At 37.7% G+C, this 27793-nt stretch overlaps 1 protein-coding gene across 2 annotated transcripts; it reads right to left on the bottom strand.

The window, feature by feature from the left end:
* Positions 1 to 1037: 1037 nt before the first annotated feature.
* Positions 1038 to 20562, bottom strand: LOC126213001 (uncharacterized). Of its 2 annotated transcripts, none has more exons than XM_049940549.1 (3): positions 20287 to 20562; positions 5380 to 5526; positions 1038 to 5248 (listed from the first exon to the last, which is right to left on the bottom strand). In XM_049940549.1, exons 1-3 carry the CDS (start codon positions 20320 to 20322, stop codon positions 4817 to 4819), a joined length of 615 nt encoding a protein of 204 aa, XP_049796506.1. In that variant the 5' UTR covers positions 20323 to 20562; the 3' UTR covers positions 1038 to 4816. The 2 variants fall into 2 exon arrangements, with proteins under 2 accessions (XP_049796506.1, XP_049796505.1); XM_049940548.1 differs by lacking the exon at positions 20287 to 20562 and adding an exon at positions 13200 to 13362.
* Between the last annotated feature and the right edge of the window lie 7231 nt (positions 20563 to 27793).

The following is a 27793-nucleotide window of genomic DNA, read 5'->3' as shown; positions in this document are numbered from 1 at the left end:
CAGGTGAGTGCCACAATCAGGACTGCATACGACCGAGGCACACAGGGCCAACACCCGGCATCATGGTGTGGGGAGCGATCTCCTACACTGGCCGTACACCACTGGTGATCGTCGAGGGGACACTGAATAGTGCACGGTACATCCAAACCGTCATCGAACCCATCGTTCTACCATTCCTAGACCGGCAAGGGAACTTGCTGTTCCAACAGGACAATGCACGTCCGCATGTATCCCGTGCCACCCAACGTGCTCTAGAAGGTGTAAGTCAACTACCCTGGCCAGCAAGATCTCCGGATCTGTCCCCCATTGAGCATGTTTGGGACTGGATGAAGCGTCATCTCACGCGGTCTGCACGTCCAACACGAACGCTGGTCCAACTGAGGCGCCAGGTGGAAATGGCATGGCAAGCCGTTCCACAGGACTACATCCAGCATCTCTACGATTGTCTCCATGGGAGAATAGCAGCCTGCATTGCTGCGAAAGGTGGATATACACTGTACTAGTGCCGACATTGTGCATGCTCTGTTGCCTGTGTCTATGTGCCTGTGGTTTTGTCATTGTGATCATGTGATGTATCTGACCCCAGGAATGTGTCAATAAAGTTTCCCCTTCCTGGGACAATGAATTCACGGTGTTCTTATTTCAATTTCCAGGAGTGTACTTTGCATTAACGTTCTTGCAGAGCCCAGTTATCAGAATATCACTACATTTAAAATCCAATATAAAGAAATTTTTAGTCTGAGGACAAAAAGATTTTGCAGAAGGTGTTATAAATACGACCAAACATGCAAAGTGTCATGAAAATCTGAGATGAGTGGCATGACCTGCGTGATTTGACATTTAACGGCCCTGAATTTGTATTTTGTACACAGCTTTAGGCTCAGAATGTTGGTTTTCAACAAAATAACACTTTTCCTAATTCATCTCATCCTTCACATTTTTCCACAATTTGCACATCTGCAAAATATTACCTTATATGAGAATGTAATAATTTATGCCATCAATATCACAAAGTATTTAGAAATGAAACAGAAAAAAAGAATCAAAATTTGGTTTTACTGGACAAACAATATGATTACAGTTTTCATTAAAAACATGGTATACATCCATAACATATATACACTGCTCATCTGTACAATTTATTATGGTGTGAGACAGCCACTTTATTTACAAAAACAAATACATTTGTAGTTTTTTAAGAGTTCATTTACACAAAAATCCTATGTCTATAGTAATAAGTACAAAAAAATTCTTATGTATTTAACAGTTACAAGATTATCAAATTTTAAATATTAAGTACCACTTAGCTACATAAACCAAATCCACGTAAGCTTACAGAATCTACTTATTCCCATTGACTTCACTAGAGAAATCAAGTCACACCACAACCACATGTAGTTTTACTTCACAGACAAGACAATTTGCAATGTGAAGAAAATTTAATAGAGATTCAGATTAATGAGCACAAACAGAATCTATGGATGTGAACCTTTTCCCTGCTGAGTCTGAATCCCAATACCAATGCAGTACAGAACAGTGACACAAAGCAATGCAAGTTAATTTGCTAGATGATATATACAAAATATGACTTTCCTATGTTTTGCCTCACACTCAATGCAAAGATGTGGTGTTTAGTGGTCGGATTTTTCTTTTCCTCGACCATCCTTTTAAGTTGATTGTATGAGTGCCAATTTATGAAGTTTTACAAATTTCCAAGAGATGGAACAATCATCATCCACAGTTAATGGGTTGGGTGCCAGTTTCTTAGAGTTCAAGGTAAAAACTATTAAGGATTCATATCCCTTTTGGAAAAAAACTATTTACATTATTTCACTTGGACACACTTGACACTTCTGTCTTAGGAACCAGGTTATATAACTGTAGAAAATGGGAGTGCATTACTTCTTGTGGGACATATTACATCACCTGTTGTTACGGAATCATTAAAACTTAACGGGGCACAAATTTTGGCAATATCCTTGCATGAAATTTTGTTGGTTCATATCTAATTCTTGCCTGTGGGGAACATATTAATTTTTATGTTGCAATGCGTACTACTAGCCAGCTGCATCTTGAAGGATAATTAAAGAATATCAGTGTGTGTGTGTGTGTGTGTGTGTGTGTGTGTGTGTGTGTGTGTGTGTGTGTGTGTGTGTCTGTGAGAGATCCACGAGACAATGGTTGAGGAACTGCTTTTGGAAGTAGTCACTCACTCACACTCACACACAAATGGTGTTGAAACATTACTGGATTTATGGTCTTAGCAATAGTTCTCTCTCTAACCTCATTCCAGACTGCCAGAAAAATCCTACCATTGAAACATATATCCCTGAGCCTGCACAGAAAGATACAACAATGCAATGGTGTCATATGCTTTAGAAATTGACTTTTGTACTGAATCAGTGCAAGCAGTGAGTTTGAGTATTTTGTGCGGAAACTGTAGTGGAACATAAATGAGTGCCAAACCCTCACTTGTTGCAAAAGAGACAAAAAAGCCCTGTAAACATTACAAATTTTTACATAAACCCTACATAAAATGTAGTTAGAATGGTCAGTCATTTTTCAGTAATGGGAAATGAACATGGCACATGTGCATGTGCTTCTGTTTTACATGAAAAGTGTTGTTGTTTAACTTCTGATCGAACATATATAAAAACAACACTTTTTAACATTAAACAGGTGCACACATGGGTCTCTAACTCTAATATGAAATAGGCACTTCTGCACAGGCGCCATGACATTTTCATTACCCATTACTGGAAAAGTTCCATACTGAATTGTCAAACACTACATAAAAAGTCTTAGCTATAGCATTATAGAAAATCTCATGACAACAGTGGTGACAGTTTTTACTCCTGTATATTTACATGTAGCTTTCTGTAAAATTTGATCAGATCTGATTTTTAGGAGCCATTCAGAGTTTTACTTCTCTTGTATCAAACTTCAGTAATGACCATTGGTACCACCTATTATGTATTTCTCCAATAACTCTGACAATGTTTGTAATAAAGTGTAATAATAATAATTATTATTATTGTTATAAGAAATAAAGAAGAGCTTTTTGGTACTTCCAGTCTTGCTTCATGCTACCAATACCATTTAACAAAAAAAGTATCAGTAGCAGCACAATCAGCACACAGTTGGGTATCTACTTTAACTATTGATGGTAAAATGTATTTATGAGGGTATGGCAAGTTGTGTAACCATGACTTTCATTTTGGTTGGGAAGTTCTTCCAGTTTTAAATTTGCTGTACTACCACATATTTTAATGTAAAACTGAAAAATCTCCCAATGTAAGTGATTGCTGTAGACACTTATCTCACCATACTCTGATCAATCCATTTCATTTTTAAATCTGCATGAACATCCAGAAAAGCAAAAGGGCAAATACGTGTTTCACAAATCCTGCCTCCATTTAAATGAGTGTTCCTACATTTTTGAAGATGATGTCGCTGCTAAAGGAAGACCATTTTCTGTAGGGTTCGACAATCTTCCAATATGTTCCACATTTTTAAGTGCCTCTAACACTTTTTTTATCGTGTCACTGTCACAACTGTATGTGAGATTTATAATGTTCCGACATCTCTCTCTCGCCTCTCGAAACAAGAGATGAAGAAGAAGCTGATGGTTCAGGAATGTTATGCTCTTCATTCGTAGCATCATCACTGCTGGACTCCTGTCTGTGAAATACAGCTGCCACTTGCACCATACCCATATGACCTATCCAAACAAATTAACGGGCTATTTCTGTACTTTTCATTTACTTTGTCAAAACCCCATTGAGGATAGAAAATAAAGATGGCACAAAAATGTTTACACATACATTTTTTCTGCTTTTGGTAATCTTCACACGTACAACTTGGTTCCGCAAAGTTTACAGTATACCTAAGATCTTTTGAAGTGTCGCTTTTCACGGAAAAAACACCCTCACTTATTACTGACACTGACTCTTTACTGAAGCTTTCTTCTGCAGAAGAATATCGTTTCCACAAGTGTGTTATAAATTCCTGTGTCTTTCCGTGCAAAAATGCAGGTACAACTTCATTGTTCTTTCTAATAACAGAATTCATTTGGCAATACTTTTTCATGAGGCCAGGAATGAAACTATTTACTAATACTTTAACAACTCCTGTTAATGTTTTGTCTGTGTCATAGTTCAGAAAAGACTTTTTGACCTTCTTGTTCATTGTTTCAGCACCGTTTGTGGTTCTAATGTTGGCAAATATGCCAATATTCTCAAAAGCTCTCACCCATTTTTCAGCAACTGAGAGCCATCGATTTTTAAAATAAATAAGTGCCTCGGGGTTCCTACGAAAAACCTCAAGAGTCTCTAACATTTCAACATTGAGTTTGAACTGTTCCTCAGATGGAGACGCTGCAACATAGCGCCACAGCTCCAGAACGGACTCCTTATCAGTTCCTACAGTTAGATTCCCTCCCTTTTTAACCCATCGCCCCCAAGCCTGTTCCCTGTGAAATGAACACAAGTATACTTTTGAAAATGGAAATATTTCTTTAATTGCTGCTATCTCGGACTCTGAGAAATCCATAACCCAGTAGGTTGGGTTGAAGTTTGTATTCCATCTCTCGAAAACAAGTAGCGCTTCAGCAATTGACCTCGTATCTTCTACCTGAATAAAGAAAAAACCTACCACTAAACAGCATCTGTTTGCCTTTACTGTAACAAAAACTAAAGGAATGTCATATTTTGTTGTTTTGTAGGTGTCATCAAGCAAACATACATCTCCATATTTTTTTAACATATCATTCTGCCATGCAATCTCATAACAAAACAGCAATGGCTGTATTTCTCCATCAACATCTGAAAAAGGCCTGAAAAAAAATATTGTCACCTCTATATTCTTTCTGCCACTCATTAATCTGCATTTGCAAAGCATCTTGGTCAAACACACTTTTCTTCAATTTCTTAAGGGCCCTGTACATATGACTATATATTGTGAGATGTGTGGGGTAAAATGTAGTGTTCATATTATCTGGCTTGTGTGGTCCAGTGAAGGTTATGTTCACAAATCTTTCAAGGTGTAACTTTATTATTCTCACAGATGTAGTTCCATCTTCAACAACTCTTGCTATTTCCGCAGCTAGCAAGGGATGTACGTCTCCACTTGCTTTTACGCTTTCTGTGCTGTGGGTACGGTGGTCTGGTGGTGACGCCCTCACATAAAAGCGGAGAACACTTTCAGGTTTATTGGCTGCCTCCAAAGCCTGTTTTAAACTATGGACAACCTTTAACACAAAAATAACTATAATTAACAAGAGACAAAGCATTAAGTACAAAGAGTTTGTGGAGCAATAGACTATTTCTAGAACAAATGACATAAAAACATCAAATTACAGAATAGAAACCACATACTTACATTCTTTTTAATTTCACGATCATCTACTGATTGAACAGAATAGCCTGGATACACTTTAACACATTTAATTGAAAAAGTGGCAGGGCAATCACTCTTTTTCGTATCCGTAATCAACAATCTCTTTTTTGCTGGGTTAACATGGTCAGCCTGAAAGTATAAAGAATATTAAATATATCTTCAAATGCTACATCCAGAAGAGTCACATACAGGGTTTTCTCTAGGCCAAAATAATTTGAATTTTACAAGAAACCTAACAGTGAACCCTAGATTAAAAGGTACATAAAACTATATGAACAAAGTACTCTAAATCACAATCAATATTTAAATCTCAGACTTAAGTATTATTTCCTAACACTTTTAAACTCAATGTACCAATGTACACACCAAATATAATCTCCCCTCCCCCCAAATGCAGTAAAGTGCTAATATTAAAATTACAAAATTGTAGAAAATATGAAACACATAACATGAACTGTAACAAGAAAAGAACACCGAAATATTCAAATAGTGACATCACACACAAAAGTGCTACAGGATGGCAGATAAAAATAATAACATGACAAGACAGGAATATGAATCATTAGTGTAGAGGCTATGCTTTAAATGTTATGGCATGTACATAACCACTTCATAATTACTCATGGCATCGTTTTCTGGAGTACTGTACAGATGGTACAACCAATATTTAAGTTATGAAGTAGGGATACAAAAAAGAGCAGTGCTCTGTTCAAAACTGCTTCGAGTTCCATGCAAGTATATCTTTCGTACAGTGATCGAGGTTTAAAATGACAGTACCTCAATCAGTCAAAGTGCAATAACCTGTAAGCCTTAAGGGCCCACTTTCACGATCTATGCTTCGTAACACTTCATTTCATATAATCACCGTCATAATCACTGTATCACGTGTTTTGCATTGTACTTCACAAAACTTTTCGACAATTTAAGCAAAAAAATTAGTAGGGTTTTTGCTACACCTATCAAGTTTTGGGAAGTGCAGTGCCTTTTGCTTAAAAGTTAGTGAAAATTTACCATAAAAACATTTGGCACCTCATATGGACTACACTGATGAAGGTATAACATGACTTGTTAAGATGTGTAATGCCTGTGATCCACTGTAGTTTCAAAATGTAATGTGAAATCTTTGTAATTACTGCAGAATCAAATAATTCCTACAGAACATCTTTCATACACAAAGATGAAATTACATCCGACCAACACCAAAATCTTAAAAATCTAAGGTAAATGCCAAATTTGTGTCCTGCACACAGGAAAAGGCTGTAATAAGCTTCCACAAGTACACCAAAAATATTATTGTCATCAGGAGAGTTCTAAACTCTGTTAAAGAGCTACTAAATATTATTGATCTAACTTGTGGTTAAGGATAACATTTAGTTCTGTTCAATAGAACAGTGTCAAACTATCCTAACAAACAACTGTTTTAAGCCAACATATGCTGAAAATGTTTTCTGTAAGTGACTGTGCTTTTCATGTGCCAGAAAGTACACATTGGAGGAATCTCTTATTGAAAACCCAGTGAAGAAATATGTTACAGCCTATTATCAGCCATTATTAGGCACATGAGCAACAGATGTGTAGTTGTGCTGTAGCCATATATATTTATGCAACCAGAAGCATCATATTTGTTTTAGTGACTCTCTCTCTCTCTCTCTCTCTCTCTCTCTCTCTCTCTCTCTCTCTCTCTCACACACACACACACACACACACACACACACACACACACACACACACACACACACACACGCGATTGCAAGAGTTCCATCCTACATGGAGGCCAACAAAATGAATTAGTATGGTGTAATGTAAGAAAAAATCAGAAAGTTTGCATTATACAGAGATGTGGAATAGGAACTGGGATATTTCAGCCAGTTTCTGCCTGCATAATGTGGGGTGAAGTGAAAGGAGTCTGAACTGAATAAGTAAATGAGACAGAATCGAAAGTACAAGAACCCCTTCCCACTCATCACCCGGGTAGGACCCTATTTACGGAAGGAACTGATAAGCTCTCTGGTGGCTAAATGGCCAGACTGCAGAGAACAGACACTTTAGCCTGCTTCTTCCACCCCCTGAAAAATAATATCCATATTTTAAAAGATGGGACCTGATAAAACTTCTGACATCACTCTCTCTGTACACTACCACTGTCTACTACTAAGCAAGTTAGTATGACACCTCTCAACACCAATAGTCTTGATGATATAAGACACTGCCTCTGTTCATTATGGGCTTCCTTCTTAAATGCCAACAAAGATAATCGCATGTAATTATTATGAATCAACCCAGTTCACTAAGAGCAACTTTAAGTACATCAGAAATTGAAGCCTTCCAGTAATACTCTGCAAGGAACTTTAGCACAATTGTGAATTTTGAAGAAGCATTTCTCATAAACTATTGGAATTTTGAGTTCTTTTCCTGTGCTTGCAGAAAAGTAATTATGAATTGAACATGGGCCCACCTTTTAGCATACACAATTATTGTTTTAATATACAAACATTTATCACAAAGGTTGTGGCACCTTCAATGGTTTATTTCTTTTTATCTACTTTCTGTGTGTCCAGCATCCCCCAACCAAAATGCTGGTGGTGGTGACGATTGGTTTGTGGGGCACTCAAATGCGTGGTTATCGGCGCCCACACAAATTCCGAACCTTTGCTCAGCACAATCACACCACTTTCAAGATGAAATGATGAGGACAACACAAACACTCAGTCTTCTCGAGGCAGGTGAACCAAAATGATACACGTGTCTAAATTAATAAACTTGTCTTTCGACCCATGGCTGATTTTGGTTTGTCAGTCACAGGAGATACACACAAAATAAATAAAAGAAACTGCTGAGGACGCCACAACTATGGTGATACATATTTGGGTATTAAAGCAATACAATAATTGTACTCTTTCAAAAAAGATGGACCTATTTATGTGTAGCACCTCATCTTTTTCGTGTTCAAATGCCTCTCTAATCCAGAAGCTGTTTGTATTAGATCAGTTGCTAGAGAAGATGTGCAATACACTCACTACCTTTGTGATGGTGACTCTGAAGGTTTTAAGTGTTGAGGTTGGTGAAACCAAAAAACTTGAATTTATAGGACATATGCAGAAGAGAATGGGAGCAAGACTTCAGGAACTCTGCAAGGACTTGACAGGAAAAGAACACTCTGATAGTGGAGGGATCGGTAGACAAGGCAGACTCACGAAATCAGAAATACGGAATGAGGATGTTCGTGAGAAACAGCAAAAATGTCGGTGAGGTGAGGTGAGAAAAGAAATTTGAGCAACTCTGTTTCACTGAAGATCCACACCAATACCTCTGCCCAAAAGGAAACACTTCACGATGTTAGTGTACTAACTGTGAAGCACATGGACAAAAACTTACACATGCACATCATGCCAGAAACTACTACGGCAGAACTAAAGCCAACATATGGAGATCTTTCAAATTTTAAACTCCTGGAAAAATATTTACATGGCAAAACACAGAATGCAAATGAAAGCTTCAATTGTTTCATTTGGGAATGCTTGCTAAAGACTATTTTTGTTGGCATATCAGCTCTTCACATAGGTCTGAAGGACACTGAAATATGTTGGAATGATTTAGTAATGAGCAGATTAACAACGAGCAGACTAGGCATCAGAAATAGGGACAACATGAAAAGTGGGCTGCTACAAGTAGACAGGCAATGTGTTTCTGAAGCAGAAAAAGCTGCTGAAAGCTTGATAAAGGAGTCCACAACAAAAAAGAAAATTAAGAATGCTATATGAGATGAAAGGGAACTCGGAATCAACAAAATTATAGAGCTGGAATGTTTTGACGTGTTATCATAAAGAAGAAAATAATAAATCTTCAGTTTCAATTTCACACAAACAATGTTTCTGCTTAATTAAGAGTCTATCATCTCAACCACTATTACAATTATAAAAGCTAAATTTTGAATGAACAATAATATAGTACTTGGGTACAGAGTGAGTCATATTAATCAACAGTGTATTAAATATTTTATCCCGGAGAACGTCATTTTTTTTAAAGAGGGGGAAAACTGACTTCTAAAAATACTTTTTAAAGTTAAACAAAACAAATTAAAAGAATAAATGTATTTTGACCTTTATTTTGGATACTATGGAAGTACAGTGTACCTAAAATAAAAATTGCATGTAATTCAGTACATAAGATGAAAATCCTTTCCATTCCACAGTTTCTAAATTTAGTCACATTAAACTAATTAGTTGATTAAATTCTGGTTTCAATATCAATTTTTGGGGTTGTCCTATTTCAAAATAATAGCAAAAAATACCAACCATGATGTCCATGTCCCCTAATTCATTAGTATTTATAGTTAATGAATCCCCCCCATGAACCATGGACCTTGCCGTTGGTGGGGAGGCTTGCGTGCCTCAACGATACAGATAGCTGTACCGTAGGTGCAACCACAATGGAGGGGTATCTGTTGAGAGGCCAGACAAACGTGTGGTTCCTGAAGAGGGGCAGCAGCCTTTTCAGTAGTTGCATGGGCAACAGTCTGGATGATTGACTGATCTGGCCTTGTAACATTAACCAAAATGGCCTTGCTGTTCTGGTACTGCGAACGGCTGAAAGCGAGGGGAAACTACAGCCGTAATTTTTCCCGAGGGCATGCAGCTTTACTGTATGATTAAATGATGATGGCGTCCTCTTGGGTAAAATATTCCGGAGGTAAAATAGTCCCCCATTCGGATCTCCGGGCGGGGACTACTCGAGAGGACGTCGTTATCAGGAGAAGGAAAACTGGCATTCTACGGATCGCAGCGTGGAATGTCAGATCCCTTAATCGGGCAGGTAGGTTAGAAAATTTAAAAAGGGAAATGGATAGGTTAAAGTTAGATATAGTGGGAATTAGTGAAGTTCGGTGGCAGGAGGAACAAGACTTTTGGTCAGGTGATTACAGGGTTATAAATACAAAATCAAATAGGGGTAATGCAGGAGTAGGTTTAATAATGAATAAAAAAATAGGTGTACGGGTAAGCTACTACAAACAGCATAGTGAACGCATTATTGTGGCCAAGATAGATACGAAGCCCACACCTACTACAGTAGTACAAGTTTATATGCCAACTAGCTCTGCAGATGACGAAGAAATTGATGAAATGCATGATGAGATAAAAGAAATTATTCAGGTAGTGAAGGGAGACGAAAATTTAATAGTCATGGGTGACTGGAATTCATCAGTAGGAAAAGGGAGAGAAGGAAACATAGTAGGTGAATATGGATTGGGGCTAAGAAATGAAAGATGAAGCCGCCTGGTACATTTTTGCGCAGAGCATAACTTAATCATAGCTAACACTTTCTTTAAGAATCATAAAAGAAGGCTGTATACATGGAAGAACCCTGGAGATACTAAAAGATATCAGATAGATTATATAATGGTAAGACAGAGATTTAGGAACCAGGTTTTAAATTGTAAGACATTTCCAGGGGCAGATGTGGACTGACCACAATCTATTGGCTATGAACTGTAGATTAAAACTGAAGAAACTGCAAAAAGGTGGGAATTTAAGAAGATGGGACCTGGATAAACTGAAAGAACCAGAGATTGTCCAGAGTTTCAGGGAGAGCATCAGGGAACATTGACAGTAATGGGGGAAAGAAATACAGTAGAAGAAGAATGGGTAGCTTTTGAGGGATGAAATGGTGAAGGCAGCAGAGGATCAAATAGGTAAAAATACAAGGGCTAGCAGAAACCCTTGGGTAACAGAAGAAATATTGAATTTAATTGATGAAAGGAGAAAATATAAAAAAGCAGTAAATGAAGCAGGCAAAAAGGAATACAAACGCCTCAAAAATGATATTGACAGGAAGTGCAAAATGGCTAAGCAGGGATGGCTAGAGGACAAATGTAAGGATGTAGAGGCTTATCTCACTAGGGGTAATATAGATACTGCCTACAGGAAAATTTAAGAGACCTTTGGAGAAAGGAGAACCACTTGCATGAATATCAAGAGCTCTGATGGAAACCCAGTTCTGAGCAAAGAAGGGAAAGCAGAAAGGTGGAAGGAGTATATAGAGGGCCTATACAAGGGCGATGTACTTGAGGACAATATTATGGAAATGGAAGAGGATGTAGATGAAGATGAAATGGGAGATATGATATTGCGTGAAGAGTTTGACAGAGCACTGAAAGACCTCAGTCGAAACAAGGCCCCCGGAGTAGACAACATTCCATTAGAACCACTGACAGCCTTGGGGGAGCCAGTCCTGACAAAACTCTACCATCTGGTGAGCAAGATGTACAAGACAGGTGAAATACCCTCAGACTTCAAGAAGAATATAATAATCCCAATCCCAAAGAAAGCAGGTGTTAACAGACGTGAAAATTACCGAACTATCAGTTTAATAAGTCACGGCTGCAAAATACTAACGTGAATTATTTACAGACGAATGGAAAAACTGATAGAAGCCGACCTCGGGGAAGATCAGTTTGGATTCCATAGAAATGTTGGAACACGTGAGGCAATACTGACCCTACGACTTATCTTAGAAGAAAGATTAAGGAAAGGCAAACCTACATTTCTAGCATTTGTAGACTTAGAGAAAGCTTTTGACAATGTTGATTGGAATACTCTCTTTCAAATTCTGAAGATGGCAGGGATAAAATACAGAGAGCGAAAGGCTATTTACAATTTGTACAGAAAGCAGATGGCAGTTATAAGAGTCGAGGGGTATGAAAGGGAAGCATTGGTTGGGAAGGGAGTGACACAGGGTTGTAGCCTATCCCCGATGTTATTCAAAGTGTATATTGAGCAAGCAATAAAAGAAACAAAACAAAAATTCGGAGTAGGTATTAAAATCCATGGAGAAGAAATAAAAACTTTGAGGTTCGCCTATGACACTGTAATTCTGTCAGAGACAGCAAAGGACTTGGAAGAGCAGTTGAAAGGAATGGACAGTGTCTTGAATGGAGGGTATAAAATGAATATCAACAAAAGCAAAACGAGGATAATGGAATGTAGTCGAATCAAGTCGGGTGATGCTGAGGGAATTAGATTAGGAAGTGAGACACTTAAAGTAGTAAAGGAGTCAAAATAAATGATGATGGTCGAAGTAGAGACTAAAATGTAGACTGGCAATGGCAAGGAAAGCGTTTCTCAAGAAGAGAAATTTGTTAACATCGAGTATTGATTTAAGAGTCAGGAAGTCGTTTCTGAAAGTATTTGTATGGAGTGTAGCCATGTATGGAAGTGAAACGTGGACGATAAATAGCTTAGACAAGAAGAGAATAGAAGCTTTCGAAATGTGGTGCTACAAAAGAATGCTGAAGATTAGATGGGTTGATCACATAACTAATGAGGAGGTATTGAACAGAATTGGGGAGAAGAGGAGCTTGTGCCACAACTTGACTAGAAGAAGGGATCGGTTGGTAGGACATGTTCTGAGGCATCAAGGGATCACAAATTTAGTATTGGAGGGCAGTGTGGAGGGTAAAAATCGTAGAGGGAGACCAAGAGATGAATACACTAAACAGATTCAGAACGATGTATGTTGCAGCAGGTACTGGTGGAGATGAAGAAGCTTGCACAGGATAGAGTAGCATGGAGAGCTGCATCAAACCAGTCTCAGGACTGAAGACCACAACAACAACAATAAATGAATATAGCGGAATTGTAGCCAAGTAATGTAGCTTAAGAGCATTAGCCCAGATGTACACACCTGTGTGTGTGTGTGTGTGTGTGTGTGTGTGTGTGTGTGTGTGTGTGTACTTCAAAGCATCCCTACATTGGATAAACACGTATACAAATGAAAATAAGTGAAGACAATTTCATGTAACTTACCAGGTGACTTGGAACAACAGTCTCCTTTTTACTATAATATTTGGGGCCCAGGGTGCATTGTTGATAGCTGGAATATTCCACCGAAAACGGATATCCCATAAATGGGATTTCAACGTTACCCTAAAAGTGCTGGAAGAAGATTCGTGGGTTACCTGGAATAGAAACAAAATATGAAATATGTTGAGACACTAATTTACTTACTGGTGGCGGCTTCTTGCAATTTTTGGTGATGGTGGCTGCTCCTTACCGAGTATGAATACCCTATCCACTTAAGACTATTCAATAGTCTTTTGATCGCTCCTTACCGAGTATGAATACCCTATCCACTCAAGACTATTCAATAGTCTTTTGATCTCTTCCTCCGAATCACAGTAGCCATGGTATTTGCCATCGTTACCGACAGCGAAATCTTTCAGATTATCTTGAAGGATCTGTTCGAAAGCTTTCTCATCTCCGTTAGAGCCCATGTTCAGAACGACGTTCACGCGAGCAACACCGGACAAGTGGACAACAGTCGATCGGACAACTCGTGGAACACGCGATGATGCGTGCCTACGTGGGGCTCTCCTCACTTAAGGGGCTCAAAATCATGAAAAGTTCAATTTTTACTTTTTTGCGTTTTCTGAATCTGCAGACTATTACGTTTTAATAGATATATAATTTATTCAATTCCGAAGACTACAACTATTTTTAAATTTGTTCTACATGGGCGTGACCCACTGTGGCACTGTTAAACTGCTGTCAAATGGTGTTGTTATTAACGTCCGTGTTCATCAGGTACATTTTAGTGATGTGAGATAAAGTATGTGTTGTGGCTAACCTGTGATGGTTCAATATATATCGCTGGTGTGATTGTCGATTGTTTCATGTTTATTTACTCTGTCGTTATCTCGAAAATATTCGTAATTAATTCTGTTTCTTGAGTCTCGTTTTGTTGAAGTATAATAATGAGTAAAAGTAAAGTTATTAGAAATCCTCTGAAGGCTTTTAAGAAAAGGAGAAATGTTGGAAAGCCAAAGGTATTTAGAGATATGGGAATGAAGATAGGTTCTAACATGGTACGAGCGATGCTTGCTTTAGACAAGGAACGCCTTCGGGCTGCAGACAGGGCTGTAAAGAGTCTAGAAATACAAGCAAGAATAAACAGGAGGAGGAACAAGAGGAAGCTGGAGGAGGAGTTTGCATAGGATGAAGATAATCCATCCTGTGGACCTGGAATGCACTAAAAAGTTAATCCAATCTTTGTCGCTCGATTCCCAAAACTTTTATTTTCTCATACTAATTACATGTTTTCTAAGGATCTTCCAAACATATTTGTTTCAAACTTTCAGTAAATGTTACACAGTACCTTCTGCATAATTTAACACAGCCTTTTTCCAAAAAACTGTATATTTTTTAATATATAAATAAAAAATTGCAAAAAAAATGTTGTGAATTTTCATTACAATTGAAAAAAAATCATCTTTAATAACTGAACTAAAATTTTGTAAATTCCCTGTGTTAAGTTGTAGCCCATATTCCAATAAATAATCTGTAAAAAGTTCAACTTCCTACCTCAAATACTTTGTGAGGAAAGATGTAATTTATAAGCGTTATTTTAACATTGCAAGTATAGGGCGTTCCGGAGCCCCTTAACGTGAAATGAATGCTACCCACCAGCTGTTTCTAAAGAATGCTGCCCCTCAATTTATCCATCAACTACGAGGATCACAAACAAATTCTGTGAATGTACGAGAATGTGCATCGAAACGTTTGACTTCTTCGTCAATGAAGTGAAGACACGCATTTATTATCTGACCACAAACTCTCAATACTCAACAAATATATAACACTGTTAAGTATGAAAATGTTGTGCCATTACATCCGTTGCTTGCATAGTGTCTGTGATTGGTGCGCTGCCCTTGGAAGTTGCGCTCTGATTTGTAACTGATCATTTTCAAGAATTTTTTTTTTTTGTTGAACTCTTTACGTTGTAATCCTTATCGTATGTTCAATGTTTTATCCATAGTTTTTACATTGCATGTCAGAGTATATTTGTCAGGTGTGGCCAAAGTACATTTGATGTGCCTCATTTGCTGTACATGAAGTCACGCATCATTCCTGGCATGTCAAATGTATATTTAATCTGTTTCTTACTTTTAGATAATAAATAATTTCACAAAACATTTGAGCCACTTCATTTTTCTTTTTATTTTCAAGTTTTAATCAGAAAGTATGACCTTATTCACACCTCAGTTGCAGTTCTAGCGTCTGATTTTCTCGAAATGTCCTAAATTTAAAACTTGATTCGAAGGAAGCCTTTTCGACATCGCTATTTCATAAGTCTGAGGTGAATTATTTATCAATAGGTTGCACTGGACTGAAGAGTCAGAAACAGCTGGCAGGCTTCACGAAATAAGGTAATTAGCGTAATTAACCTATTATTAGAGTAAGATCTACACATTACCCGTTGGTACTCGAAATATTTTAAAAATTGGGAGATCTGTTTCTATAATCTCAGTAGTAGTGACATAGGGTATTTACTCGCTAATGATATTTCGGGTTAAGAAATTGTTAGTTAAGTGCAACCTGTGTGTTTACAGGAATTTACAAGTACTTTAGAGTAACAGTGCGAGTTCACAACATTAATTGCCTGTGTGCTCTGATTGCCATTTGTGTTTTTTGATGATAAAGAAAAAGCAAATGAAAATCATCGCTGCTACTGATAAAGGCTTTAAAATGTAAAGGAAACCGTCATAGCACGATTTTTATGTGGTTAGAACCATGGTCAAGTAGAAGACAGTATCTTTCTTTGGTAAGATTTGTAATCTTAATTGCCTCAGATATGCATTTTAAATAGCACATAAGACATTCTGTATCAGATTGTTGAGATGTCTATTAAAATGTCATCGGTTACCACTTTGATGAAATTTGGTTTGAATTGCATGACAAGCCTAAAGTTTGGTAAGTTGGTGTATCATTGTCAACATAATTCTTTAATGGCAACATTTGATACATCCACAATTATACTTAAGGAGAATGCTCTTGAAATATAATCAGTAGTGTGGCCATGTAGATAAAACAAATCTATACTCTGTAGCTTCTCAGCTGATTTTCATTCTGAAGTGTATGACAGAGGTTATGCCCTATGTGCTGATTATTAGATTCCCCCCCCCCCCCCCCCGTTCCATTTACGTAAGGAGTGCCTCTTTAAAAAGGCTCCAAGAGTGCTGTAAAAATTTGCAGATATGTATTGGTATATATAATAGAATGAAGAATTACCCACCTTTTGCTACATATTTCATGAATCAGAAATGGAGAGGCCAAGGAGGTAATTGATCCTGCTCCTCATCTCCAAAATATGAGAAAAACTTCAGTACACTAGTCAATTAAAAAAATATGTTTTATGTGTTTTTGTAAAAAACATAAGAGAAGTCACTGACAGGCTAAGATGTTTCTTTGATGACAATGACTTAATAATAAACACTGGAAAACTAGCCATGGATATACACACAGCACTAACAAAAAATCTGGTATCACCCAATCTAGAGCTATATGGACAGACAATTGCCAAAACATGCATCATATGTCAGAAAGCCAAATATTATAATCACACAAGCATGAATGAATTGCATGCAATCATACCTAAGAGGCCATTACAGTTAATTTCTTTAGATATTACAGGGCCCAATCCACAAGCACGTGGAGGAATGAAATACATCCTTGCTGTGTTAGATGTTTTCACAAAGTATTTAAAATTATATGCTTTACGTTCAGTTTCTACCACTGCTATTACCAGACGTCTATTAACAGATTATTTTGTAAGAATAGGAAAACCTGAAGTTATGATCACGGATAATGCAGCATATTTTACCAGTTTAAAATGGAAGACTTTTATTGAAGAACAGAATGTTAAACATATTTTAATTTCAAGATTTCACGCAGCAGGAAACCCGGTAGAAAGAACATTTCGAGAATTTGGACAGTTTATGAGAACACACACACCAGAGAAGCACACAAAATGGGTAGAATACCTAGCACCATTTGAACAAATAGTGAACAATTTAACTCACATTTCTACTGGATACACACCAACCGAATTAATTATGGATAAAACAGAAAGAAATGAATGGGCAGACCCTCTACCTACATTTACAGCAACAACAAATCCTGTTAGTTTAGAAGAAAAGGTAAGGTAAGACAAGCTTACACAACATTATGTGACAAAGCTAACGAAAGAAAGCAGAAATATGACAGAGGTGTCAGGAAAGCACAAACATTTCAAGTTGATGAGTTAGTTTTACTAAGAACACATCCTAAACCCACAAAACTGAAACATTTAAACAGGAAATGGCAGGTCTTACACTCTGGACCATACCGAATTGCAAATATTCCACACCCTGGCTGTTATTCATTAGAATATCTATTAACACATAAACACAGAGGTCTACATCCACACAGACATTTGAAAAAATACATACAGTAAAATGTTAGCTAATGAGAAGAAGATAACTAATATGATATACAGTTATGAGCAGCCTACATTGAAGTTATACAGATACTTACAATCTAATGAATGCAGGTAAGTATAGAAAGCAATGTGAACCATCCAATAGCTAATTAGATATTTGGTTATAAGAGGAGTTGCTATTGAGGCATATACACATTAGAGGAGGCAGAGAACTGAACAGAATTATTTCTTTAGGAGGCATGTGATAATAGTAATGTTGATATGAGTGACTGAATGTAATGAGTGAATGTAATTTTAGTTTAATAAGAGGATAAATAGTAATATGGAGAGAGCTAAATGGAATATAAGATGGGAAAGGGGTATTATTATTGTTGAAGTAAAAAAGTAAGTGATGATTAATAAGAGGAATATATATATACAATGCTGAGAAATAAGTATATGTTATTTTGTGAAGAATGAATAATGGATGGTGAGAATGTTATGAGTAATTGAGAATATGTTGAGAGGAGAGAAACTAGATTTGAACGCTATATCACATGTACTCAAGGAATACAGAATGAAAGTAGTGGAAGCAGTATTATTTATTGAAAGATTGGTATGCCTGAGATAATAACTTATGTGGTGTCTTATATATTCTTATAACTAAAGGTGAAAGTACAGATTTATGTGGAAAGAATTATTTACAGCAGCCACTGTTGAAAATATACCAGAAGATTTAAATCTATAACACTAATCTAATGGTAACTTGTAATGAAATTTTCGGAGTTATGTAGGCTTGACACTTCAGATTGGAAGAATTATTTAAGAGAACATACTTAGTGGTCATCTAATGGTATAATTAAAGCTCATCTACTGTACTGACCTAATGCACCATTAAATAGAAAGGAGTATAAGGAGAAAACAAAACGTCAGTCCTCTGTTGCGGCTCATACTCTCATCCCTCCCTTAGAAAAATTTATACATGTTCATTAAATATTTGACATTATATAATTTGTGATTATCTGACAGTATGGAGAGACATACACACATACTTATTTATGAATAAAATTTTACAGGTACCACAAGGTGGGTACAGAGTGGATATACAGCATGGAACGCAGCAGCAATTATCTGACAAGAACTAAGAAGATTTATTTATTTATTAAGAAACATTTATTTATATAGCTTGATACTCAAGAAAGGAAGGAAATGTACTACACAAACTTTATAGGAACATGATTGACTTGAACTAGATATATAGCCTATATACACTTACCACACTGATGTACATACTTGTAGGATCCTAAGATATTTAGAGGGGCACCACTCTTAGAAACTGGAATAGAGGGGTACCACTCTTAGAAACAGCAATAGAGGCGACACCAAACTCAGAAACGTTATTAGGTATAGGAAATTTTACACTATATTAAGTAAACATGTATTTTGTCTATCATATTTTATTTTGTGTAGTCCACTGTAGGAGATGACTTTACTACTATTTATGAAGTAGTTAGCAACCATCCCATGAACCTATCCTCCTACAGAGGGCTGTCTTGAAGCTTGAAATGTGTAAATTTTATTCCAGGAGGCAAGATGAATTTTAAGTTGAATATTCTAGCGAGTTGCCACAATTATTTTAAAATGTTGCAAGTGTAACGAAAGGGAAAGGAACAAAAAAAAGGAAAGAAAGGAAAAAAAATGGGGTCAACAGAAAGGTCCGATCTTACTCGTCGGCTTTGACCCGTGACGTAAGCGTGTTGTGGTGTGTGACGTCATTACGGCGCGGAAAACCTAATACATGGTTTGATGTACTCTTGTCTAAAGAACATGTATACGTAATATGAAGCAATTTGATGAACATATTGATCTGTAGCGTAGCCCACTTGAGGTTAGGTTGGGAGTTTTTTTCTTTGGAATGCGGCCGCGGCAGCGGCCGCCTATGATTCGAAAATATTGATTTGACACTAATGAAGCCTGTGGGGGGATTGGGGGGGCACTGCAGACTCCCCCCACCGCATAACGACATATTTAGTTTCTCCCCACCCAAAAACCCCCAATTTCCCACGCTTGTCCCGTTACAGTCATTAGGCTTTTTGTGAAACTTGTGTATTTCAGTGTTTACAATACGTATTCGGTGTCTTTATATCCGCCATATTGGAATTGTTGTTTATGGTCGTTTCCGCGGTATTTGTGACGTCATGGGTCAAAGCCGACGGGTAAGATCGGACGCTTCTGTATTTCCAAAAAATGAGCTAACAAATAAAATGTTTATTTCAATCTGAATGTAATGTAATTCACATGTCAGCACAATGATACTGAATGTAACGTAAAAATTTACTATATTTTTCATTTAATTCTGTATATGTACTATATGACAACAGTGTAACTATCTCTTGTAATGATTAATTGTAAATATTTGTATATTTATGTACTTATTATATCAAGAAATGTATTTTAAGGAGATGTTAATGTACTGCAAATGACTTGTGCATGTAGCACATGATTCATATAAATGGAACTGAAAATGCAGAGAAGAAACTAACGTGATGGAACACTGGTCAAGAAATATTTACGTAGTGTTAATATGCCTTCCTTGAAGTGTATGGTGTAGTGAAAGCCGGCAGGTCTTCAGGTTGGTGTAAAGGATAAGTTCATCACCTGTCGTAGGCACTGAGGTGTTTCCTGTGCCCTCATTGACCATTTATACCCCGGCGGACGCCACCAAAATTCGACTGCTGGAGATCACCATTACGTGTTGACACAACGAACAAACTTTGGATTTTCTTCAAGTCACACGCAAGAGATCCAGACAGTACACACACGCTCAGAAGCCGACACTACGTTTAAAGACATTGGAGCAATATAATAAAAACATTTATTGTTCGAATCAATTCCATTGTAAACACGAACCATATCAACTGAATTCAATTTCAAACGCTGTGCTAAGCAAAGCAACGATAATACGCCGCAGTTCAAAGACATTAATGTTACGACTCCTAAAGAAGATACATACCAAAAAGACTGTATACAAGGACTGATATGCTAAGAGCATTGTGCTCAGAAATATTTTTTGGAATATGTAAAATTCTTGTTTTCTCATATATATATATATATATATATATATATATATATATATATATATGTAAATTTTCTATACTCCCACGCTCGCTTGAGGAGCGTGTCAGTAGAGGAGCCATTGTAACGTTACTTTGACTACCACGCCTCCGCCAAAACAAAGATATGATTTACGATCGCGCATGCAGAAGAGCGCTGCGCCAGCGACCGATTTTTATAAATAATTTTGATCTTTTTTTTTTTACTTTTGGATAGGTGTTTGTTTTTAACAACCAATGGATAATTCTCCTGTCTCCATACGAAAGACGTGTACTTTTTGGCGCTGTGTTAAATATGCTTTTAAGTGGAAATTAAAACTATATTACGAAACGAAGTTATTTCAGTAGTGATTCGAAATAGTTATCGCCAAATTTATAAAATAATCCTGACAGTGACAACTTACAGAAATTTTCATCAGACGGAGAACAAGAGGACCAGCAAACAATGAGAAAAAGGACATCCGATGAGAAATTTAAGAAGTATTCCAGACGCAGCCACGAAGACTATATTATAATTAATACTGCGTTTCTAACAGAATTATAAGGTAAATTTCAACTTATTTCTGATGCTATTTCCTTACAGTCGCTTTTTGTATTGTTGCCGACCCAGTCTGCCATTCACAGTCAAATTACAGCACTATCTCAATCAGTAATACGAAGTCCTCCTTATCCGTAACTTATTCCAACAAAATTCAAAAGCCAATCAGATTTTCTAATTTGTATTTTCATGGCAGAACCCCGAGGAAAGGAAACACTACAGTACCAGTGGTTACAAGTGGCAGTACAGCAGTTTTTTTAATTTTTTTAGTGAGGGAGGACAGAAAGAAAAGGTGTTCAGAGACAGGCTGAAAATGACACTCACATTGATAAAACTGGCAGCAAGAAAGCAAATTTTAATGTACACAATTCATGTAAGCAGCCTCTGATTGAAACTAGATATATTCAAAAACTGACAGAAAAATTAGATTCACCCAGCTGTCATTCAGCCAGTGCAAGAAAAAACAAATAAAATAAAAAAACAATTATCCTTATTGCATAAGAATATCCTAAGACTAAGGGGTAAGCTTAATGAGTTGCTTATTTATGTTGAAGAATTAGAGTTCAGCAAACCAGTGGATATAATCAGCCTCTCTGAACATCATGTGACCACTGGTAAAGATACGTTACATGTTACAGGATTCAAGTTTGCTTCTTACTTCTGTAGAGAAAATAGGGAAAAAGGAGGAGTTGCCACATTTGTCAGAAACTTTTTTGATTTTCAAGAATATAGATATTAATAAATTTTGCTCATACCAGCACTTAGAAGCTGCAGCAGAAATGGTATTTCATAGCAAGTCGTTTATAATAGTAACTATATACAGAGCACCTTCAGGAAACTTTAAACTCTTAATAAAAAATCTGGTAGCTCTGTCGTCCCATCTCACAGTAAAAAACAAGGAAATAGTGGTTGCTGGTGATTTTAATGAGTCAGTGAACAATTATTGCGATCAGTAACACTGTCATTCAATTTAATTCCTACCGTGAATTTTGCAACTGGGGTATCTAAATGCTGTGAGACTGCTATTGATAATATTTTGTTGACAAATCTAGCGAAAAAGTCATATTACAAAACCAATATTAAATGGACTTTCTGATCATAACATGCAGCATCTTGTGTTAAAGTTGAAAATTATCAAGATAAAAATCTATTATTTCTGAGTACAGGAGGGTAATAAATCAGTCAAAAATTGCGAATTTTAGGAGATTGCTCAAAGACATGAACTGCATAGATGTTTACAATACTTCTGACTCAAATTGAAAATACAAATTATTCATTAATAAAGTTACTTCCTCTTTTGAAATTTGTTTTCACCTTAAAGGTAATTCAAATCAAACGTAAGTCTAAAAATAAACCATGGATTACACAAGGAACAAAGGTATCATAAGGGACAAAAAGGAGACTGAAGATTGAGATGAATAGAACCCAATATTGAAGCAAGTAATCCAGAAACCAAAACAGCTTCATTATGAGCAAAATACAATTACATTAGGAATCAAAATAAAAACTGTATGAGATACAGGAAGACAGAGACAGGAGAGGCCAAAATGGAAGAGGAACATATAGCTCTAAAAATAAATGAGGCATTAGCAACAAGTGCATGCAGTGTTGCAAACCTCTTGAACAAGTACTTTGTTTCTGTTACTGACAGCTTGGGGTTATAAGGTTCGGTGAACAGAACACCTGAGACAAATCTTTAAAAATAACTTCAGCAAAATTGAATTGACACTCATGTTTTCCAAAGAAGTACCTTCCATCATAAAATCCGTAAAATCTAAGTATTCTAGTGAGTGTGGTAACATATCATAGAAGTTAATCAAAGAGTGCTCATGCGAGTTAAGTTATTAGTATAATTAATCTCCTATCAGCGGAAAATTCCTAGAATTGCTAAAATATACTGAAGTTAAGCCTCTTATAAGCATAGGGATAAAGAGACACCATCAAACTATTGACCAATTTCACTTTTGAGAGTTTTTTCAAAAATAGTTGAAAAGGTTGTGTTGCAGCCTCTTCTAAATCATCTGACTGTAAATAATATATTGTTTAAGTCACAGTTTGAGTTCATTGAGGGTTCTGATATAGAGAAAGCTATTTACACATATGATGAGAATGTACTTAATTCATTAGATAAAGAATTAGAGGCTACTTGCATTTTCTGTGGCATGTCAAAAGACTGTGAATATGTGAATCACAGTGCTCTCTAAAGTAGGTTAGAATATTACGGTATCACCGGCAGTGCTGCAAAATGGTTTAAGTCTAAAATATAACCTTCTATTTATATTACTTGAAAGAATGTTAAATCTTGTTAAATAGAGAGAATATTTTATAACTGAGATGACTTCTATTGACAGTAAATAGTAACTTTTATAAGTTAAGTTAGCAACATGAGATTTACATTTTGTAGTTTCTGTAGAAAAGTTCGGGAAGAAGTCATTCATTGGTAAATATATCGTTTTTGGTTTGTATGATGGCTAGCGTTCAAAGAGCAGGGTCAAACTTTGCAAAGAAGCGTATTTTTTTTATTAGTGTCCAGAAGAGGGGCCGACTATTGATGAAATATAGTATATCTGAGATTCTGGAAATCTAACTACTAAATAATTTTGTGAAAACCCTTTTTTCTTAACAACAATTCAGGGTATTGTATATAGTCTTCATGGGTGTGGCACCAGATGACGTTGTGCAAATACCACAACATTTCTTCGGAGCAACTGTCTGATATCATCAGGTGGTTGAACCTCGCTGGTGGCTAGGTACGACTGACAAGATCCGCGTGTCGACGCCTCTGTATATAGAGCACGCGCGTGAAGATTGCGCAGGGGCGGGAACCACGCATGCGCAAAAATTTGCAGATAGATGGCGCCAGACTCAAACGCCCACTGCTGGGAAACGCAGAGCGGCCGTTCTGCGCGTGCACTGATGCTGTGTTTACCAGCATCCTGCCAAAGATATGACGGGTCTATTATCGAAAGCTCTTTGCTTTCTCGTCGTGATTTAACAGCAGCCAATGCAGGGTTCCAGGCTGTACTCAATTGAAATCCCACATCCCTGTTGATAAGGTTATCAGCTGTACAGATATGTATTGCTTCGCCGGCCGGTTGGCCGTGCGGTTCTAGGCGCTTCAGTTTGGAACCGCGCGACCGCTACGGTCACAGGTTCGAATCCTGCCTCGGGCATGGATGTGTGTGATGTCCTTAGGTTAGTTAGGTTTAAGTAGTTCTAAGCTCTAGGGGTCTGATGGCCACAGATGTTAAGTCCCATAGTGCTCAGAGCCATTTTTTGTATTGCTTCCTTAATGACGCAATCCCAGAAAGAGGATGCTGGGGATAAAACTTCCGTCTTTTCATAAATCATGTGATGTCCTGAGTTCAGACAGTGTTCTGCAATTGCCGACTTCTCCAGTTCGCGTAGGCGTGTATGGCGCTGACTTGCATCGCAACGTTCTTGTACTGTGCGACATGTCTGACCTATATATGCCGCCCCACACTGACAAGGAATCTTGTACGCACCACGTTTCCTCAGACCGAGATCATCCTTAACCAGAGACCTATCAGGTTCCTCAGTTTTGCAGATAGTCGGAAAACACGCTCGATGTCATATCTTTCGAAGACTCTTCCGATTCTTGACGACATGGCACCAAAGTACGGCAAGAAGGCCAAGGTGGTGGGTGTCTTTGTATCTTCATTCTGTTCTATAGATTGAACTCGCTTGGGCCTGAATCTGGTCGATGCGAGTCAGTCGGCCGCGGGCGCCGTGATACGACAACTGGTTTCATCCACGCGGCAGTCATTTTCAAAAAACCTGTCAGAGAGATAGATGTGTTGAAGTGCTCTTGACAGGGAACTCTCGGCCATTTATTTGGCAGTTAAGCATTTCTGGCCACAGTTGGAGGGCCAAGTGTTTGAGATTTTTGCAGACCACAAATCCCTGTTTTCTATTTTCACAGATGTGACCGAGCTCAGTTCTCTGTGAGGTGTGTCATGCTGATTTTAGAACGCAATTCTCTACGGATATCTTTCACATTCCGGGACAGCAGTATGTAACAGCTGACTGTATCGTAACTGTGCAGCCATCTTGTAAGGTTGTTGCTTTATTTTGCTATGAAAGCGGTACTGATAGACAATAAAACCGGGTTAAAAGCTGTGAGCTGTCTGGGGAAGTTAAGCGTGCATTACTGCGCAACTGTTTCACGAGGTATCTAGTCTAGGTTTACCAAATTCCCAAACAGACTAACATTAATTATAATCTTTTAATAGTCATACAACAACCGGTATTATATATATATATATATAAAAGAGAATTTAAATAAAAAGAAAGAAATCAGTTTATATTTGGAAATTTATTTTAAGATTGATCATTGAAATTTCAGCATATTAAACTCGATTCATAACTAAGCTGGTGCCTTATTTAGGATTGTGAAAATGTGAGATTGTAATCTTATGGAACACATCAAATATGGAACCAAGATTGGGAGACTGCATACAACACTGCATTCATAAAATAACACACGAAGAGGAAATTAACCACAACCAACCGATTCAATTTTCACCCAAAGAAATTACGTTCGTAGCACAATCCTGTCCGTCATGTAATTACCACACACTGGTATACTAAATTCATACTAACTCTCTGTGAAATCTTCCCAAAAAGAATAGCGGAGGGCTACTTTGATGATTACACCACATGCTTCGCATGGTCAACTTGGTTTACACAAAGCGTATAACTCCACAATAATTTTGATAATTAAAATAAATTAGATCGAAAAGCAATTTACAAAAGAAAAACCTCGAACTGGTTACTAACGTCTTACTATTAACCTGATGGGTCAAACAGTTATAAAAGCACGTGGTACTGGTCTCGCAAAGTACACCCCACGTGGGTTGAACATAAAGAAAAGTTGCTATATTGAAAAATATTGTCAAGACGAGACGTTATAATCACACAAGCATTCGCATTTAAGATTGATCTTAGTTAGAGTTACTGATCAACACGTGGTTCCACTTTACTCACAAAGTAGTGACAAAGCAACTACCGGAAAATAATCTGAACTTCACACGAGAATTACACTGCGCTGCAATTTAAGATAACATTAGATATTTTAGAGCTAAACCTGAAATAAAGGTGATTAAATTTTCAGTTAGGCTGAACTTAAGAAATCCATTGTCCTACAGACTTAGCAGACACGCGCTTAGCCGGAGATCTTACCACTTCAGACGCTCGCCACGGACGGACTGCCCTGCGCTCCTACCGAGCGTGCTTCCCGAGGGTGGCTCACAAATACAAACGGAAGTGGCCAGAGGGGCAGCTTCCTATACCAACATGACAAGGGACGGCCAGGACCATACTAAGAATAGAAACCTCTCTGCTTTTAGAAAGCGTAGCTACCTGTTCCGACGTTGGTCCTAGTGTTCTCTAGCAGACAGGCTTGTCTGCTACCCTCAAGCATGCAACTAGAAACACATTTGCTCATTCATCCTCTCACACAGAAGGGAAGGGGGATGACAGTATCTTATCATATACAGTATATAACAGAAAGCGGATGTAGGTTCCGTATGAGACTGTGTGACATGAATTACGTATAAACTGTGTTTTAAAGTGTAGTAGTGTGACAGATCGTTCTTGTTTATATGTAAAAGTAACACGTTCCACTACTCAGTCTCCTCCCAGATAGTCAGAAACGCCACAGTAAATTTAGAAGAGGAATTTATGCCGTAAATGACTACAGATTTAAGAAATTAAACATGAAAGGAATCCAACAGAGACCTTTCAATCTCTATTACCGACTGGGCATCGGTGGCTACTGAGCACCCTTCCTCCCTCCAATGCTGTACAAGACCTGTTTCTTCTGGTCTGCATCTCTAACAAAACCTACTACAGGGATCTGCACTCCGTATACGGTGTGATGTACCGGGCAACGAGGTCGGCCCTTTCATTCAGGTGGGTTGGCATCGTACGGTTTTTGACGCATCCTGCAGTTTAACAAATCTGAGAATCGGGGCTCGTGCAAAGTCGCTATCGGATAAAGCTGTGTGGCCCGAGGTGCAGAAGGATTGTCGCTGCTGGGCCCGGGAGCTGTGAGATGTGTCAAAATTGTAAAATCTCTCGACGCACGTCGTCCCCTGTCTGGAATTTCCCTCCACCATCAGGGAGATTCCTCTCACCTCCCCTTCAGAGGATTTACCGGTTACAGTCTATGTGGCCTGGGGCAGTTTCCGTGTCTGACATCGCCCGTGCTATCGCGTCTTCTCGATTTGCGCACTTTGGTATTCCCCACGTGATAATGTCAGAGAGAGGCAGGCAGTCTGGAGCTTCTGCAGTTGTGTGAATGTACACACATCACGACTACGAGCTACCATCCCACCACTAACGGGATAGTAGAGCATATACACTGACACAAAAGGCCGGTCTGCCGTGTCGTGTGGAATCTCGTATGACCGCACTACCGTTACCAGGTTAAGAACTATTGACGAGGAAAATTTCGGGCTCTCCTTGACCAGCTGGTATATAGCGAGGCACC

Source organism: Schistocerca nitens, chromosome 11 (assembly GCF_023898315.1).
Source record: "Schistocerca nitens isolate TAMUIC-IGC-003100 chromosome 11, iqSchNite1.1, whole genome shotgun sequence".
Lineage (NCBI taxonomy): Eukaryota > Metazoa > Arthropoda > Insecta > Orthoptera > Acrididae > Schistocerca > Schistocerca nitens.
This window is presented reverse-complemented; position numbering and strand designations above follow the sequence as displayed.

Bases quoted from the DNA above. Each gene is read 5' to 3' on its own strand.
- LOC126213001 (XM_049940548.1), bottom strand. From the start codon at position 13,298: ATGGGATATCCGTTTTCGGTGGAATATTCCAGCTATCAACAATGCACC. The intron at 5,527-13,199 runs GTAAGTTACATG...TTATACTTTCAG, and splicing joins CTGTTGTTCCAAGTCACCTG to GCTGACCATGTTAACCCAGC. The intron at 5,249-5,379 runs GTAAGTATGTGG...TTTGTGTTAAAG, and splicing joins ATCGTGAAATTAAAAAGAAT to GTTGTCCATAGTTTAAAACA.